General features: G+C 43.2%; 1 protein-coding gene across 3 annotated transcripts in view; it reads left to right on the forward strand.

Moving 5' to 3' along the window:
• ME3 (malic enzyme 3) overlaps positions 1 to 19913 on the forward strand; it is a 308269-nt gene that overhangs the window by 186012 nt on the left and 102344 nt on the right. For all 3 annotated transcript variants that reach the window (XM_082660565.1, XM_082660564.1, XM_082660563.1), the window contains exons 3-4: positions 9090 to 9223; positions 12205 to 12354. In XM_082660565.1, the coding sequence (XP_082516691.1) occupies positions 9093 to 9223; positions 12205 to 12354 (281 nt within the window). In that variant the 5' untranslated portion in view covers positions 9090 to 9092. The remainder of the gene's footprint in view (positions 1 to 9089; positions 9224 to 12204; positions 12355 to 19913) is intronic.

Below are 19913 nucleotides of genomic sequence, written 5' to 3' on the forward strand. Positions count from 1 at the left end.
AAGTGCCTGCCTCAGTGCCTGACCCAACCCAGCGGATGCTCAGTGAAAGCTAACAGTTGCTCTTGTTATTGGTGATGATATTTTTGTGCCACAGCCTGTTGTTAGCTGCTTCAGAGTGTCTGTTTCCCATGACCTCAAGTTTATTATCTGGTCATTAACGGTCAAGAAATCAAACAGGAAATGCCCTTCCTGTGCTAAACTGTATGACAATGACTCTTAGAGAAGATGGAGAGCTGCCTGAGATGAGGCATCAGGGAGGCCTCCTGGAGGGGCAGCCTCTGCTGGGGATTGGAAGATGGATGGAGGGGGGAAGCTGTCAGAGCAAGGTGGACAGGGGTCCTGATGTGAGTCAGAGCATGGCAGCCAGAGTGAGTGTGCCTGTTGGGTGGCGTGGAGGACGGGGCGAGGGCGTGGAGGACGGGGCGAGTGCATGGAGCCTTGCCTGGGCCATCAGACAAGTGGTTACGCTGGATGTGGTGACAGCACTTCAGCCCCTGTTCCTCCAGCCCCCTTCTGCAGGATGAGCCCCTGACCACCGTTCAGGGCTTATCTCATGCATCGCTAATGAGCTCTCCTGTGTCACCCTGCCCCATGAGCAAATAGTAATGGTAATAAGGAGAACAGTTGGCGTTCACTGAGTGTTCACTTCCTGTGTGCCAGCACCCGTGCTGAGCATTTCACTCACGTTATTTCATTTAATCCCACAGACATGAAACAGGCAGCATTCCATTTCAGAGGTTGGAGAAATGGCCTGCCCGAGGCGGAGGCCCAGGATCACCAGTACATGTTAATCCACGTGTCTTTGCCAGTAGACTCAGGAGCAAAGTCACCGGCTCCTGTTCCTTTCAGGACTCCCTAGTGCCTAACAGGGTACACCTAGCACAAAGTAGGAAGAGATTGTCAAGCGTACAGCAAGGCTCTGGATCCAGAGGCAATAGGCAGATCACCAAGAGGGGCTTGGGAGACCTCAGGTTGGAAAAGGTCAGTTGTTTTTTTTTTGCGGTACGCGGGCCTCTCAGTGTTGTGGCCCCTCCCGTTGCGGAGCACAGGCTCCGGATGTGCAGGCTCAGCGGCCATGGCTCATGGGCCTAGCTGCTCCGCGGCATGTGGGATCTTCCCGGACCGGGGCACGAACCCGCGTCCCTTGCATCGGCAGGCGGACTCTCAACCACTGTGCCACCAGGGAAGCCCGGGAAAGATCAGTTTTTGAGAAGCACTGGGAAGCCTGGGTCTCTGGACAGCAGGAGGCTGATGGGCTCGCTGCCTTTGACCCCTGCCATTTGATGGTGGGATCTATTCAAATATCTTCTCTCTGATGCCAGTAAGTTTTGTCCTGGGTTGAGCCCACGGGTGGAATTTACAGGCTGAGCCAGAGATGCTCATTCAGGGAAGATGATAAAATAGGTTGATGGTTGAAAGATTAACACTGGTACAGCGTAGGCACTGACCAGTCAAAACAGTCCCAGGCCTTTAGTGCTGCAGCAGGATGTTGAAGCCACCTGCTTTGCCAAACATTAACCCATTGGTTGCTGGATCTTGGGGAGGTTCCAAAGGTTCCCTGGGAGAAGCCAGAGCAGGCTGGGAGGGGCACCTGACTGGGGGGAGTAGTCAGAGCAGTGGCTCTGTAGCGATTCAAATATTTCAAAAGAGTCATAACTGGTAGGTCTTACTGGTGTGTCCTGGCTGAACACCACAAGGTTGCTCTCTGCTAAGAAAGTCAGCCATTTTTTAAAAGCCATTTGTCTTATTTTGAGGACTTTGTTAAAACTAGATAAAATGACCCCAAACTCTATTTAACTGGGCATACAGAAACTGTAGATTCTCATTGTAGTAAGAATGAATAAGGACCCCAACTGTCAACTCCTCCAAGTTGTACAAACCCTACTCTTACCTTAGGACTTCTGGTATACCTTATGGGAATTGTGACTTTTTGACATACAGACCAAGAGCCTGAGTGCCAATTAGTAAAGTTTATTTCTTTCGTAGAGAAATGTAAGTTCTAATACTTTTCCCTCACACCCTAGTGAATCATCTTGTGCCTATCCTATTTTGGAAGCCATGGTAAAGCTAAAGTGCCTGCATTTCTGCTTTGCAAACTTGTAAACCTGAAGTTGCCTTAACATTAGCTTCAGGATGGAAAGAAGCTTCTAGAAGTATTTTTTTTAATCCCTGAACTTACCAGTTGCTAAACAGTCATACTTTTTCCTGAAATACAAAAGAAGTTGGTGGCAGTCAGACAAGAGAAACACTTAGTTCTTGTAGAAAGAAGCAGACTCTTATTAAAAGCCACAATGGTCATTAACAAAGATGATGTCATAATTAAATGCCCGGGCCTGCCTGGGATCCTACAGCCAAGGAGAGACAAACCCAGTCTTTACTAAGCCAGTGAAGACTCACCTGCTTGATGGTGTTTAGTGAGCGTGCCCAGTCTCCGGGGCAAGCTGTTTCCTGCAAAAGGATCAAGGACCTAGGTGTCATACCATGCTTGCAAAGCTGGTAGCCAGCACAGGGAATTTATGAACTGGTGACTTTGGGGCTTTGATGAAGAAAACGTTGGGAATTTTATGTGCGGAGAGTACTTTGCTCCATGAGTCATACTTTCAAACAGAGTCGAGAGTATCCCGATAGGTCTTTCTAACAGTTCCAGCAGTTCTTCTGAGAGGAGGAACAATTCCTCAGGATTTTCATAAGCTGAGTGATCGTTATTACTTTATAAAAGCCAGAATTATAATAGGAGCCAGAATTCATAGTTTCGGATATTCCGAGGTTACAAAACAAAAACGAAGAGGAAATGGGGAATAGCCAGTATTCGCTTTTTTCACTCTGTTTCTCTTTTTTTCCACTCCTCTTTCACCCCTCACCATCCCAACTTAACATTTTCTGAGGTCCATCTCACCAAGGTCCTGGCAGGGTGTACATTGTGTAAGTGGCAAAAATAGAGCCTGTGATCAAATGTTGACTGTGACTTATCCCTAGTCAAAGAAATCATCAGGGAAAATATTATCACACCGAACGGACTTACTGATTATAAGAAGCATCCTGGGGCTTCCCTGGTGGTGCAGTGGTTGAGAGTCCGCCTGCCGATGCAGGGGACGTGGGTTTGTGCCCCGGTCCGGGAAGATCCCACATGCCGCGGAGCGGCTGGGCCCGTGAGCCATGGCCACTGAGCCTGCGCATCCGGAGCCTGTGCTCCGCAGTGGGAGAGGCCACAACAGTGAGAGGCCCGCGTACCGCAAAAAAAAAAAAAAAAAAAAAGATGCATCCTGGTTTAGCAAGCAATAAAATATGGGGTAATAACTATGCAACTTCAGGAGCATCATATAACCTCTCATGCTCAGCTGTCTCATCTGTACAGTAGAGGCTGCAAAACTTCCTCACAAGGTGATTGTTAGGGATGGAGTGAGATTGGGATTTATTAGTCGTTTTCTTAGAGATGATGATAGCAACAGCTAGGTGGGGTTGATCAATATATGGGCTTGAATCGCCCTGTCATTATTACACTCCCTGTAAAAGCACTCATAATAATGGTAGATGAGGTATTTTTCAGCTGGTGGAGGAATGAGTGGAGCTGATGCTCCCTACCTTTTCAAGCTCCCCCTCCCCATAGGAGTCTGGGGAAGCTAGACAGCCATCAGCGTCATTTAGTTCTCACTTACCACCCCACAGCCTTCACTTCTAGGAGGAACCTTGCGTTACTTGGGGCTTATTATGAATAGGGAGCTTAAACAGGGTTGCCCCAGGTATCATCAGCCTTGACTACAATGGGGGTCATAATAACAGTATTCAATAATGAATTAGTTAATTAAAAACTGTTCTCAGCCCCCTACACAATCCCCCCCATGGGGATTCTGGTCCTTTCCTTGTTGATGTGTGCCACCCATGGAGCCACTCTGGCACCTGCCACTGTGGCCATTGCCACAGTGAGAAGGTTGGGGAAGCTGAGGAAGGCTCGACCAGGAGCTTCTAGGCAGTGCTAGGGCAGCCCTCATGCAGCAGAGCCACCCAGAGTTCTACACGGAAAAGGTGTCTCTTTTTCACAGTGTGTTGCACATCATCATTTCAGGATAAAGGTAGGGCAGCTGGGGTCCCCATGTCCCTCAGTATCCCTTATGAGAACAGGTCCTGCAACTTCTGCCAGCAGACACTGTCCCCAGAGGGCTTAACTGGGCCAGGGAGCAGATTCCATGACGTCCTACTTGTCCCCCATCTCTCCCTGCCAGTGCCCAAACCAGAAAATGCTGTTCAGTGAAAGACACCAGTCAGAGAATGAAAAGACAAGCCACGTACTGGAAGAAATATTTACAAAACACGTGTCTGATACAGGACTTGTATCTGAAATATGCAAAGAATTCTTTTAAAACAGCTTTATAGAGTTATAATTCACATACCACACAATTCACTCATTTAAAGTACACAATTCAGTGGTTTGGGAGATAATCCATTATTAACTTTTTAAGTTGTGGTAAAGAATATATATATGTTTACAGCAAAATTTGGTTAAACCATTTGTACAATTAATTGTCATTAAGTACATTAATAATGTTGTGCAACCATCACTACTGCCCATTTCTGAAACTTTTTCATTGCCCTAAATAGAAACTCTGTAACCATGAAGTAATAACTCCCCCACCACTTCCCCACCGCCCAGCCTTTAGTAATCCTAATCTACTTTCTGCCTCCATGAATTTGCCTATTCTAGATATTTCATGTAAGTGGAATCATACAATATTTTTCCTTTTGTATCTGTCCTTCTGTATCATAATGTTTCGATGTTCATCCATGAAGTAGCATGTATCAGAATTCATTCTCTTTTATGTTTGAATAAATTTTATTATACATATATACATTTTGTTTATCTGTTCACATGGTGGTCACCTGGGTTGATTCCACCTTTTGGCTATAGTGAATAATACTGCAATGAACATTGGGGTACAAGTAACTGTTCAAGTCCTTGCTTTCAGTTCCTTTGGGCATATACTAGGAGTAGAATTATATACTGGGGCCATATGGTAATTCTCTGTTTAGCTTTTTGAGGAAGTGCTAAACCATTTTTCCATAGGGGCTGCCACACTTTACATTCCTACCAGCAATGTACAAAGGTTTCAGTTTCTCCACATCTTCACCAGCACTTGTTATTTACTGGAGGTGTTTTGGTTTTTTGTTTTCTTTTCTTTTTTTTTTTTTTGGTTTTTTGGTTTATAGTTCAGCCATCCTAGTGGGTGTGAAACGGTATCTCACTGTAGTTTTGATTTGACTTTCCCTAATGACTAATGATGCTGAATATTTTTTCGTATGCTATTGGCCATTTGTATATCTTCTTTGGAGAAATATCTGTTCAAGTTATTTGCCCATTTTTTACTTGGGTTGTTTTTGTTGTGTTGTAGCAGTTACTTAGAGACTGGATATTAAACTGTTATCAGACCTACGATTGCCAAATATTTTCTCTCATTTTGTGTGTTGTCTTTTTTTATATATAAATTTAATTAATTAATTAATTTTATTTTTGGCTGCGTTGGGTCTTCGTTGCTGCACATGGGCTTTCTCTAGTTGCGGCGAGCGGGGGCTACTCTTCGTTGCAGAGAACGAAGCCATCTCATTGCGGTGTCTTCTCTTGTTGCAGAGCATGGGCTCTAGGTGCACGGACTTCAGTAGTTGTGACTCATGGGCTCAGTAGTTGTGGCTCGTGGGCTATAGAGCGCAGGCTCAGTAGTTGTGGTGCACGGGCTTAGTTGCTCCGTGGCATGTGGGATTTTCCCGGACCAGGGCTCAAACCCGTGTCCCCTGCATTGGCAGGAGGATTCTTAACCACTGAGCCCCGAGGGAAGCCCCTGTACATTGTCTTTTCACTTTCTTGATCGTGTCCCTTTATGCACAGAAGTTTTTAGATGAAGTCGATTTATCTAATTTTTTCTTTGCTGCTGGTGGTGTTGGTGTCATATCTTAGAATCCATAGTCAAACCCAGGGTCATGAAGACTTACTCCTGTGTTTTCTTCTAAGAGTTTTATGATTTTAACTCTTACATTTAGGCTATTGATCTGTTTTGAGTTAATTAGGAGTCCAGCTTCATTCTTTTGCATGTGGAAATCCAGTTGGCCCAGCTGCATCTCTTGAAGAAACTATCCTTTCCCCACTGAATGGAATTGGCATCCTTGTCAAGAATCAACCTGCCCCACATGTATGGGTTTATTTCTGGACTCTTATTTCTGATTCTATTCTGTTGATCTATAGGTACTTATGCCAGTACCACACTGTTTTTTTTTTCCTTTTTTTAAAGCACCACACTATTTTGATGGCCACAGTTTAATGTTAAGTTTTGAAATCTTTTATTTTTTTAAATGGTTTAGGTTGTTCAGAGCCCCTTGCTATTCGGTATGAATTTGAGGATTGGCTTTTCTATTTCTGCAGAAGAGGCCATTCAAATTTTGACAGGGATTGCATGAAAACTGTAGATCAAAGGACTATTAAAACTCAACAGTAAGAAAAAAACAATTAAAAAATAGGTGAAAGATCTGAACAGTACCTTACCAAGAAGATATACAGGTGAAAAATAAGCATATAAAAAAATGCTCAACATAATATGTCAATCGGGAGTTACAAATTAAAACAATAATAGCATGCCACTACAGATCTGTTACAATGACTGAAATTTTTTAAACTGGTAATACCAGTTGCTAGAGAGGATGTGGAGCAACAGAAACTCATTCGCTGCTGGTGGGAATGCAAAGTGATGCAGCCACTTTGGTAGCTTCTGAAAAAGCTCAATGGAATCTTACCATATGATCCAGCAATTGCACTTCTGTGTATTTACTCAACTGTTCTGAAAATGTATGTTCATGCGAAAACCTGCACATGAATGTTTGTAGTAACTTTATTTATATTCACCCAAAACTGAAAGCAACCAAGGTGTCCTTTAGGTAGATGGACAAACAAGCTGTGGTACAACCAGTGGGATGCCATTCAATGATTTAAAAAAATGAGTGATCAAGCCACAAAAAGACATGGATGACCCTTATGTGCTTATTGCCAAGTGAAAGGAAGCCAGTCTGAAAAGGCTACATAATGTATGATGTTCTGGAAAAGGCAAAACTGTAGAGACATTAAAAAAAAAAAAAGAAAAAATCAGTACTTGCCAAAATTCAGGGAGTGGAGGGAGGGATGAATGGGTAAAACACATGGGATTTTAGAGCACTGAAACTGTGTAGTATTGTACTATAGTACAATACTATCATGATGGGTACATGATATTACGCCTTTGTCAAAACTCATGGAACTTTACGGTACAAACAATGGACCTTAATGTATTCGGATTTATTTTTAAATATTTATTTATTTTTAAATATTTAAATCCTGGAGGATCCCAGGAAGGAATGCAGACTGTGATAAGAGAATCTAACTGTCAGTGAAGGGGGTTCAAGGAAAAGTGCTGATCTAAGTGACTTCGGAAATGAGTGGAGTTTATTAGAGTAAAGGCAAAAACAATGACACGTAAGCACTCCACTCTAGCTCATAAAGTTGTTTCCCACTGTAGTACAGGTTAACAGTGTTGATACTACTATATGTCAACAGGCAGTTGCAAATTAAAACAATAACAACATACCACTACATATATATTACAGTACTGAGTAATTAAGCATGTAGATGGCAGGTGATGGGAGCTAAGTCTCTCACTGTTGGAATCAGAACTGACAGACCAGCAAGGTGATGAGGCTAGAAAGATCCATGTGGTAATGGGTTAGAGTTAGAGACATTAGTATGGACTGGTATTTAGCTTAGTATAGATTCATTTCCTTACTCTGTCAGCTGAGAGGGACTGAAAACAAAGAAACTCCAGTAGCAAGGAGCACAAGGAATAAGTAGAACCCAGATTGTGGTTTCTAATACCATGCTCCAAAAAGGAATCCAGCCTCTTTGAAAAAAATGGCTGATTCTAGGACTTGGGCAGGCAATGTGCAAGATGAGCCTGGAGCATCTTGTAGTGGCAGAAAATAAGTACTAATGAAAGAGAGAAAGGGAGGAAAGGAAAGGGAAGAGAAGGGAAGGGAAGGGAAGGGACAAGCAAAATTATAGGACTTAAAGGGACACAGAGCCAACTGAAAGAGTTTCCAATGGCCAAAGCTAGAACGATTTGAGCAAAAAAAATACATAAGACAGTATTGGATTATAACCCAGAATATAAAACAAATACCCATGAGTTCATTCTAATATAAATTAATGATTGAACAAACAAATGAGACAAATATCCCATGCAGAATTCCAAGTAACTTTACAGCGGAGAGACCTGACAAGCACTACTTCAACCAAGTGATCATGGTCAACATCGACAGTGGTCAGTCATGTTGCTAGTATGTGCCTTGATCTGATGTGGTGAAAATGGCACTCCACCTCTGTGGTCGTCCTCCTCAAAACCCATTACCCCACTGCAGTCATGAGAGAAACATCAGACAAATTCCAGTAGAGGCATAGTGTACAAAATACCTGACCAGTCCTCTTCAAAATGCTCCCAGGTCATCAAAACCAAGGAACGTGAGAGCCAAGAGGAGCCTAAGGAGACATGATGACTCCATGTAATGTGGAATCCTGGATGGGATCCTGGAATAACAAAGGAAGGGCATTTGGTGAAAACTAAGGAAATCTGAATAAACCGTGGACTTTACTTAATAATAATGTATCACTGTTGATTCATTAATTCTAACGAATGTTCCATACTGATGGACGATATTAATAATAGGGGAAACTGGGTGAGGAGATATGTGGGAACTCTCTGTACTATCTTCTCAATTCTTCTGTAAATCTAAAACTGTTCTAAAAATAAAATACATTTTTTAAAAAAATAAACAAAAATAAACCAAAAGAACCCCTGATGATATAGATATTTTCCATGTTTTTCTAAGAGGAGGCTGGAGCCCAGAAGAGTCAAGATAACTGGCACAGATTGCCCAGCTGCTTAAATGGCAGAGGTGGGATTTGAGTCCAGGGTCCTTGCTGTTGAGTCACAGTGACTTTGGCCTGTCTGTGGATGGAACTCTTCTGTTCTTTGGTTTCCTGCGTATCCATTTATGTGTGTGTGTTTCTTTCTTGTTCTCCCCAGGGCATGGCCTTTACCCTTGAGGAAAGACTGCAGCTTGGGATCCATGGCCTAATACCCCCCTGCTTCCTGAGCCAGGACGTCCAGCTCCTCCGGATTATGAGATACTATGAGCGGCAGCAGAGTGACCTGGACAAGTTAGTACCTAAAGTTTCTTCTCTCTCCCCAGAGCCCCGGGCTTAGCTGTCTGTTTCCTGTGGTCCACAGAGGGTTTTCTGGATACTCTCTAGCCAGGAAAGGCTGAGAGCCCTGAGAGATCCCAGATCCAGCCCTGCCTTTCATAGGGCGATGGTCTCCTTGAGGACCAGGGCTTGTTATGATCAAGGCACAGTCAATGTGTCCTGGGAGGACTGGGAAGGGAGCCTGAATTCCAACCAGTGGAATCTGGTTGGGCCCCCGGGAAGTGATGGAATCAGAATCAGCCCAGGAAGCACCAATAGGACGTCAGCATTCAGCAGTGGCGTTCACGGAAGACATTTTACTCAGCGGGAAGACGTGGGGCAAAAATGTAGGGGCAGGTATGTTAAGGAAGTGGTACGTGGCCCAGGTTCCTGGAATAAGGGGAATGTGGTGGAGCAGAGGGGAAATGGACAGGGGCACCTTGGGAAGGACCTGGGATGTTGTATGTTGGAGGCTTAGGGGGAGTAGTTAACAACCCTGCTGCCCCTCTGGTTCCTCCCCAGTGGGGATGTAGACATGAAAGGCCAATGGGGAATCACAGGGTCAGCTTTACCAGTCTTACTAAAGAAGGTAGTGACCTCACAGGTCACATGGCTATGAACAGGTAGTGACCTCACAGGTCACAGGATTTGAACACAGGTAATTAGCTCCAGAGTCCGTGCTTTCAACCTTTCTGCTACACCGTAGCTAAGAGGCGTTGAAGCTTAGTGGCTACAGGACTAAACTCTAGTCCTAGACTGAGTTCAAATCCTCATTTTACCACTTAACAGCAAAAGCTCTTTAGCCTCTCTGGGTCGTTCCCCATCTGTACATTGAGTATGTCAGTGGTGTCTAACTCATAGGGTTATGGTGAGGATTAAATACGTTAGTATTTGTGACGTGCTTAGAACAGTGCCTGGCCCATAGTCGGCACTATGTGAGGGCTTGTTAAATAAATGTGTCGTCTTGCCATGGGCTCCAGCAGAAATGTAGGGAGAAGATAAGTGTTCCTCTTACATATCCATAGAGCTTAATGGCCAAGACTTTGGGTCCTTGAGGGTGTGGCTGTCCCCCTAGGGGCTGAGTGCAGCAGCTTGTCAGGATCTTTCCATGTCCCCCCAGTACCATCCATCACTTCTGAGCGGTAGTGGATAAGGAAGCCTCTGCCCCCTCCCCCTCCCCTGCAGCACTAACCTCTGTGGTCATTACTCACATTAACTCCAAGGCCATACTGCAGCCCAAGCCAAACATTCTCTCCCTCTTGTTTATTCCACTCAGATTGGGTCTAGCCTCGTCACCCTGAAGAGCAAACCATAAAGTACACATGGATTCCAGCTAACAATATTAGACGTGCCCTAACTTTGAACAATCCAAACTTCTCTCGTTTGTTAAATTTGCAAAGAAGAATTAAAGTCCAAGGTGAAATCCTCTTTCCTAAAGATATTAAGCCCTAAAAATCAAGATCCAAAATCCTTCCCTTTCCAGTTCTTTCCAGCTAGATGGGCCTCACTCATATGCCTGGGAAGATGTGTCAGGCTCAGGGGGCAGAGGCCTGATGCTGGGAGTGCTAGAGGGTTTGCTACTGACACTTGCCCTGTTGACTACTCTGACCCACTCACTCCTGGAGTCGCTCATTTCAGCAGGTGCTTAGGGGGAAATGCTAAGGACACTCCCCAGCTTCTGACGGGTAAGGACAGTGGAGTGCTAGTAAATGTTTAAGAACTGGCTTTGGGGCCGTTGGGTGGGGATTTAGAGCATTTACCGGTTTCCATGGTGTAAATACTCCCACCATGGCCAAATTCAACTTACCAGCTTGACATCACTGAATGCAGAATTGAGAAGTGATGTGTACAAATGGCTACTGAGTAAGGGATTCCTTACACTAGTGCTGGGCTGAGATCCCGGCTATTCTAAGCATAAATCCTCCCTTCCGAAAAGTGCCTCCTAAAACACGTTTTTTAGTTCTGAACCAGTGTCTTTGGTGAAGAAGGAGAGGCTGACGCCCCCAGAAGTCACAAGACTTCCTCGCAGTGACACAGCTAGTGAAGAGCAGAGCCGCGATTCACACCCAGGACCCTGACACCACACCCAGGGATCATTCCCCTGTCAGAGCATCCCTGTCACCCCCACTCCATGCCAGGACCTCACGTGCCTTCATTATCTCTCCCAAACTGTTGTCCTGAAAGGTTGCGATATCAGCAGTCACTTACACCTCACTGGGAATTTCAATCCCTTGGTTTTTTTTCCTCCCAGATGTTTTTTGCATTTTTAGGAGTGTGAATGAAAGGCTTTTTTCCTGGCTTAGTGATTTCAGGCTTCAGGAACTAAGTAAGAGAGAGATTTGGGGGGGAACATGCTTCCTGAGATCACCTGGTACTCAACCACTGGTGAACACTGCTTGTGACAGTAACCAGCCCTGTGGGGTAGAAAAGGCCAGTTCATATATCACTGGTCCACCCAGTATTTTCCCTGACCCTCCCCCATCCCCAGAATACCGTTATTCTGTTGTCCTTCATTAATGTCCACATAATAATAGTATAACTAACCGTCCTACATCATGGTTGAGAGTGCAGATTCTGGAGTCAGATTGCTTAGGTTCAGATCCCTTGGGTGAATTATTTCATTTCTCTGTGCCTTGATCTCCTTGTCTCTAAAATAGTCAGAATTATAGTACCCACCTTCCAAGTCATTGGGCGGCATGTTCCCCATGTTAAATGAGTTAATGAAAAATAATTAGAATAGCACCTACAGCACGTGTAGTAATAAGCGCCATAAGGCAGGTACTATTCTCCACATTTCATAGATGATGAGACACGTGCTTAGAGGAGATGGTGACTTGCCCACGAAGGTGCCATTGAAAGTAGCTGAGTGGGAGCCCTGGGTCTTTGCATCAGGGGCCTTCCATGCTGCCGCAGATGGTACTCACGTGATCAGCTTGGTTCTTGTCTCGCCTCCCGAGGTACATCATCCTCATGACGCTCCAAGACCGGAACGAGAAGCTCTTCTACCGAGTGCTGACGTCGGACGTGGAGAAATTCATGCCCATCGTGTACACGCCCACCGTGGGGCTGGCCTGTCAGCACTACGGCCTGACCTTCCGCAGGCCCCGGTGAGCGGTCCTGGGACAAGGGCTCAGGGAGGGGCTGTCTCATGGAGGGGAATCAATCTTCCTGCTGGCCCTGCTTGTTGGGACTCCGGAAGCGCTTTCTGATTGGGGCAGCGGCCCAATGAGGCATTTGTTTTTAAGCAGTTGCTCAGTGAAATGACCCCATGTGCAGAGAAATGAGCTGAGAGAGTATCTAGCAAGGGGATAGTGGAACTTCTTCACCTCGGAATAATAAATGCCCGACATGTTGTTCAGAGTTGGCCTGAGAGGTATTTCAGATTGTTTTTCTCTCCTTATCTACCTCCAACTTCCTCCCTCCCTCTGTCCCTCCAAACCCTGCTTTCCTGGTCATCTCCAATGTGCCAACAGCTCTCCTGCCAATTCAGGCCCATGAATAATGGAGAGTTGGATGCCAGAGACTGAATTCTTTTGCTGATTCAGAGAACCAGTATTCCTTCATTTGGGTTTGACTCAGATTCCACTCAAATCGTCATTTTATGAGGCAGAAATTTGGCCCTGCATTTTCTTTCAGAGCCAAAGAGTTTGGGGGCAGTTTTCTAACGAGACCACCTGGTTTTTTTCACGGTGAGTTCAGCATATACATTTTTTAAAAATTAAAAAGGAAAAAATGGGAGGATTTTCAAATCTTCAGCGCAAGGTAATTGTCAACACATAGTTCTAGCACTGATGATTAAAGAGCTCCTGGGTTTATTAAATGTCATGGAACGTTGTTTCGGTCTGTGTTAAAATACTTAAATTTACAACATACTGTGCACAGATGTGTAATTTACGTTTACATAGAATTTATAAATCTGTGTTTATAAATCATGCGCTACGTGGGGAACATGTAATCACGGATCCAGAACATCTTTTGTTAATTTGGAAAGATAGTCTTCCGGTTCTGAAGGCAGCATTTGGGATGAGCACTGCAGGCTGAGCCCAGGGAGTCCCCGGTGTTACCCTTGGCAGAGGGCAGCGTGTCACACCTCGTCTGGGGGAGGGTGTCCGGCTGTTGCAGCAGACTCGTCCTCATTACTCAGAGCAGCCACACTTCTGCCATTCTGAGGCATGGGGTAGGGGTGGTGTGTGGGGAGCGAGGCAGTGCACCAAGGCCCCGTAGCAGTTCTGGTCTTTGACCTACCTCTTTCAACAGGAAAGAGACTCCTATTCTCTTATTCTCATCCCTAAAACCAACACTGGCAGAGACCTTGGAAACTGATGGTACATATCTGAAGGATGCAGGACCCTATTTACCTCCCAGTTCCTACTCAGAGATGGTCCTTGCAGGTCCTTCCTCTTGCACAGTGCAGCTCAGCTCATGTCATTTCCCTCCTCTGAGGCTGTCAGCAGCCACCTGGGGCTTAAAGAAACAAGTCGAACACTTTGACAAAACTAAGCCTGGCACAGCCCAGATCGTCCTCAAAAGTCCCATGTTCTGGCTCCCCTGATCTAGTCTCCTTGCCCAAGTATGCCTGGCATTCTCTGCATGCCTTTGCACATGTAGTCTCCTCTGCCTCAGACTCCTGCATTCTCTCCTTTCCTCATTCTCTACCTGTCAAAATGCAAGTTATCCTGCACACACTCCCCTTCCAAGAGTCTCTGTGGAGCCCTCCCTGGTCCACGCTGGCCTGAACTGATCACTCTGCTTTCAGCCTCCCACAGAATCCATTACACATATTTCTATTCCATAGTTTTATTGTTGGTGCTTTATGTTTTTAATTATTTGTGTATCAGCCTCCTCTGCTGGAACACAAATTTCTGGAGGGGGCAGGAAATGCATCAGATCCATTTCTTGAGTAATCGACCCTCAGATGGGAAGGTAGCATTGTGTACTGAGTGAGAAGAAAGAGCTAGGTGTTCGCAGTCAGCCCCATGGTTTAGTCTCCTTGACCCTGGGCAAGTTTCTTAACCTCTCTCCGCCTTAATGTCCACATTTATCAAACGGCGGTAATAGCGCTACCTACCTCAAATAATCATTGTGAGGGTACAATGTGATAGTGTGGTCAGGTACCTGGCATAAATGTTAGGGTCTGTTTCCTTCAGTAACTGCTGGGAGGAAGGAAGGACTGATAAATGCAGAGTTCTACTATATGTCTGCATTTTAAAATTTTTGCAAAGAAAATTGAGTCGTTGAACATGTAATGAACAAACATGTGTAACTACGGATGCGATTTGGCTCTTCCAGACTCACTGTTTCCTGAAGAGGTCCTTTAATCCTTAAGGCATGGCTCACTGCTGCCACTGGCTTGCAGCTGAGATTGCATGGAAATACACGGCCATCCCACTCCCCTCTCCCACTCCCAGGCTGTGTGGGAGCCCTCCTCCACAGGCGCTATGGACTAGATTGTGAATTCAGCTGTTGGCTTCAGATAAGCTAGTATCAGGCTGGTGATGGTAGAGTTTGCCTCCAGGGTCCAGTCCAGAATCCAGGAAACACGCAAGACTGAATTTGAGTTAATGAGCAATTCTGGAGCAGTTACTAGGTCCTGAGCATCATGTTACACACTGTGAAGTTACCCCGAAAGAACAAAATACAGTTCTTGACCTCAAGCAATAATAATGTAAATTGAATACAATAAAAGTTAAAAGGAGATAAGAGATTTAATAGGGACAAAGGATTACAGGAGCACAAGGGAGAGGAATATTTCTTTTCCCTGAGGGCAGCAGGAATGCTTCACCTCGAAGGCTGAATAGGAATTCCATGGGTGGAGAAGGAGGGAGCGGCCATTCCAGGAAAGGGCTTGGTTTTATTGGCTTTGTAGACAGCCTGGCAGTCAGCTACCTTGGGTATCTCCCCACCTCCTCTGCCTGGCAAGGAGGGCAATGGGAGGGGACCTAAGCCTTTACATCCATTGGCTTGTAATGGACCTTCCCAAAGTCCTGGAAGGTTAGTTTGTAAACAGTGTCATTCATTTCACAAATGAGGAAACTGGGGTGGCCAAAGGAAAGGAACTGGTCTGAGATCACATTTGGCAAGCAATTTATAAAGTGACAATTCTGACAGTGGGAATCAGGGGAAAGCCACACCAAGAAGATGACGTTTGATCTGGGCCATGAAAGATGAGTGCAAAGAATTGAGACAAAAAGTCTTTGTCTCTCTTAGATAGCCTCATCCACCAGAGGGCAGACAGCAGAAGCAAGAATTACAATCCTGCAGCCTATGGAACAAAAACCACATTCACAGAAAGACAGACAAAATGAAAAGGCAGAGGACTTTGTACCAGATGAAGGAACAAGATAAAACCGCAGAAAAACAACTAAATGAAATGGAGATAGGCAACCTTCCAGAAAAAGAATTCAGAATAATGATAGTGAAGATGATCCAGGGCCTCGGAAAAGAATGGAGGCAAAGGTCGAGAAGATACAAGAAATGTTTAACAAAGACCTAGAAGAATTAAAGAACAAACAAAGAGATAAACAGTACAATAACTGAAATGAAAAATACACTAGAAGGAATCAATAGCAGAATAACTGAGGCAGAAGAACGGATAAGTGACCCGGAAGACAGAATGGTGGTATTCACTGCTGTGGAACAGAATAAAGCAAAAAGAATGAAAAGAAATGAAGACAGCCTAAGAGACCTCTGAGATAACCTTAAACGCAATAACATTCGCATTATAGGGGTCCCAGAAGGAGAAGAGAGAGAGGAAGGACCCGAGAAAATATTTGAAGAGATTATAGTCGAAAAATTCCCTAACATGGGAGAGGAAATAGCCACCCAAGTCCAGGAAGCACAGAGAGTCCCAGGCAGGATAAACCCAAGGAGAAACACGCCAAGACACATAGTAATCAAATTGACAAAAATTAAAGACAAAGAAAAATTATTGAAATCAACAAAGGAAAAACGACAAATAACATACAAGGGAACTCCCATAAGGTTAACAGCTGATTTCTCAGCAGAAACTTTACAAGCCAGAAGGGAGTGGCACAATATATTTAAAGTGATGAAAGGGAAGAGCCTACAACCAAGATTACTCTACCCAGCAGGATTCTCATTCAGATTCAACGAGAAATCAAAAGCTTTACAGACAAGCAAAAACTAAGAGAATTCAGCACCACCAAACCAGCTCTACAACAAATGCTACAGGAACTTCTCTAAGTGGGAAACACAAGAGAAGAAAAGGACCTACAAAAACAAACCCAGAAAAGAAAATGATAATTGGAACATACATATTGATAACTACCTTAAACCTCAATGGATTAAATGCTCCAACCAAAAGACACAGGCTCTCTGAATGGATACAAAAACAAGACCCATATATATGCTGTCTACAAGACACCCACTTCAGACCTAGGGACACATACAGACTGAAAGTGAGGGGATGGAAAAAGATATTCCATGCAAATGGAAATCAAAAGAAAGCTGGAGTAGCAATACTCATATCAGATAAAATACACTTTAAAATAAAAAATGTTACAAGAGACAAGGAAGGACACTATGTAATGATCAAGGGATCAATCCAAGAAGAAGACATAACAATTATAAATATATATGCACCCAACATAGGAGCACCTCAATACATAAGGCAAATGCTAACAGCTATAAAAGAGGAAATCGACAGTAACACAATAATAGTGGGGGACTTTAACACCTCACTTACACCAATGGACAGATCATCCAGACAGAAAATTAATAAGGAAACATAAGATTTAAATGACACAATAGAGCAGAGAGATTTAATTGATATTTATAGGACATTCCATCCAAAAACAGCAGACTACACTTTCTTGTCAAGTGCACACAGAACATTCTCCAGGACTGATCACATCTTGAGTCACAAATCAAGCCTTGGTAAATGTAAGAAAATTGAAATCGTATCAAGCATCTTTTCCGACCACAATGCTATGAGATTAGAAACCAATTACAGAGAAAAAAACGTAAAAAACACAAACACATGGAGGCTAAACAATACGTTACTAAATAACCAAGAGGTCACTGAAGAAATCAAAGAGGAAATCAAAAACTACCTTGAGATAAATTATAATGAAAACACGATGATCCAAAACCTATGGGATGCAGCAAAAGCAGTTCTAAGAGGGAAGTTTATAGCAATACAAGCCTACCTCAAGAAACAAGAAAAAATCTCAAATAAACAATCAAACCTTACACCTAAAGGAACTAGAGAAAGAAGAACAAACAAACCCAAAGTTAGTAGAAGGAAAGAAATCATAAAGATCAGAGCAGAAATAAATGAAATAGAAACAAAGAAAACAATAGCAAAGATCAATAAAACTAAAATCTGGTTCTTTGAGAAGATAAACAAAATTGATAAATCTTTAGCCAGACTCATCAAGAATAAGAGGAAGAGGACTCAATCAATAGAATTAGAAATGAAAAAAAGAGAAGTTACAACGGACACCACAGAAATACAAAGCATCAAGAGAGACTACTATAAATAACTCTATGCCAATAAAATGGACAACCTGGAAGAAATGGACAAATTAGAAAGGTATAACCATCCAGGACTGAACCAGGAAGAAATAGAAAATATGACTAGACCAGTCACAAGCACTGAAATTGAAACTGTGATTAAAAATCTTCCAACAAACAAAAGTCCAGGACCAGATGGCTTCACAGGTAAATTCTATCAAACATTTAGAGAAGAGCTAACATCCATCCTTCTCAAACTCTTCCAAAAAATTGCAGAGGAAGGAACACTCCCAAACTCATTCTATGAGGCCACCATCACCCTGATAGCAAAACCAGACAAAGATACTACAAAAAAAGAAAATTACAGATGAGTATCACTGATGGATATAGATGCAAAAATCCTCAACAAAATACTAGCAAACAGAATCCAACAGCACATTAAAAGGATTATACACCATGATCAAGTGGGATTTATCCCAGGGATGCAAGCATTCTTCAATATATGCAAATCAATCAATGTGATACAACATATTAACAAATTGAAGAAGAAAAACCATAAGATCATCTCAATAGATGCAGGAAAAGCTTTTGACAAAATTCAACACCCATTTATGATAAAAACTCTCCAGAAAGTGGGCATAGAGGGAACCTACTTCAACATAATAAAGGCCATATACAACAAACCCACAGCAAACATCATTCTCAATGGTGAAAAACTGAAAGCATTTCTTCTAAGATCAGGAACAAGACAAGGATGTCCACTCTCACCACTGTTATTCAACATAGTTTTGGAAGTCCTAGCCATGGCAATCAGAGAAGAAAAAGAAATAAAAGGAATACAAAGTGGAAAAGAAGAAGTCAAACTGTCACTGTTTGCAGATGACATGATGACTGTACATAGAGAATCCTAAGATGCCACCAGAGAACAACTAGAGCTAATCACTGAATCTGGTAAAGTTGCAGGATACAAAATTAATGCACTGAAATCTCTTGCATTCCTATACACTAACAATGAAAGATCAGAAAGAGAAATTAAGGAAACAGTCCCATTCACCATTGCAACAACAAGAATAAAATACCTAGGAATAAACCTAAGGAGGTAAAAGACCTATACTCAGAAAACTGTAAGACACTGATGAAATAAATCAAAGATGACACAGATGGAGAGACACACTATGTTCTTGGATTGGAAGAATCAATATTGTGAAAATGACTATACTACCCAAAGCAATCTGTAGATTCAATGCAATCCCTATCAAATTGCCAGTGGCATTTTTTACAGAACTAGAACAAAAAGTCTTAAAATTTGTATGGAGACACAGAAGACCCCGAATAGCCAAAGGAGTCTTGAGGGAAAAAATGGAGCTGGAGGAATCAGACTCCCTGACTTCAGACTATACTACAAAGCTACAGTAATCAAGACAATATGGTACTGGCACAAAAACAGAAATATAGATCAATGGAATAGGATGGAAAGCCCAGAGATAAACCCACGCACCTATGGTCAACTAATCTATGACAAAGGAGGCAAGGATATACAATGGAGAAAAGACAGTCTCTTCAAAAGTGGTGCTAGGAAAACTGGACAGCTACATGTAAAAGAATGAAATTAGAACACTCCCTAACACCATACAGAAAGATAAACTCAAAATGGATTAGAGACCTAAATGTAAGACCAGACACTATAAAACTCTTAGAGGGAAACATAAGAAGAACACTCTTTGACATAATCACAGCAAGATCTTTTCTGATCCACCTCCTAGAGTAATGGAAATAAAAACAAAAATCAACAAGTGGGACCTAATGAAACTTAAAAGCTTTTGCACAGCAAAGGAAACTACAAACAAGACAAAAAGAGAACCCTCAGAATGGGAGAAAATATTTGCAAACGAATCAACGGACAAAGGATTAATCTCCAAAATATATAAACAGCTCATACAGCTCAATATTAAAAAAACAACCCGATCAAAAAATGGGCTGAAGACCTAAATAGACAGACATTTCTCCAAAAAAGACATAAAGATGGCCAAGAAGCATGTGAAAAGCTGCTCAACATCACTAATTATTAGAGAAATGCAAATCAAAACCACAACGAGGTATCAACTCACACCAGTTAGAATGGGCATCATCAGAAAATCTACAAACAACAAATGCTGGAGAGGGTGTGGAGAAAAGGGAACCCTCTTGCACT

Source organism: Grampus griseus (genome assembly GCF_964374135.1).
Source record: "Grampus griseus genome assembly, chromosome: 8".
Lineage (NCBI taxonomy): Eukaryota > Metazoa > Chordata > Mammalia > Artiodactyla > Delphinidae > Grampus > Grampus griseus.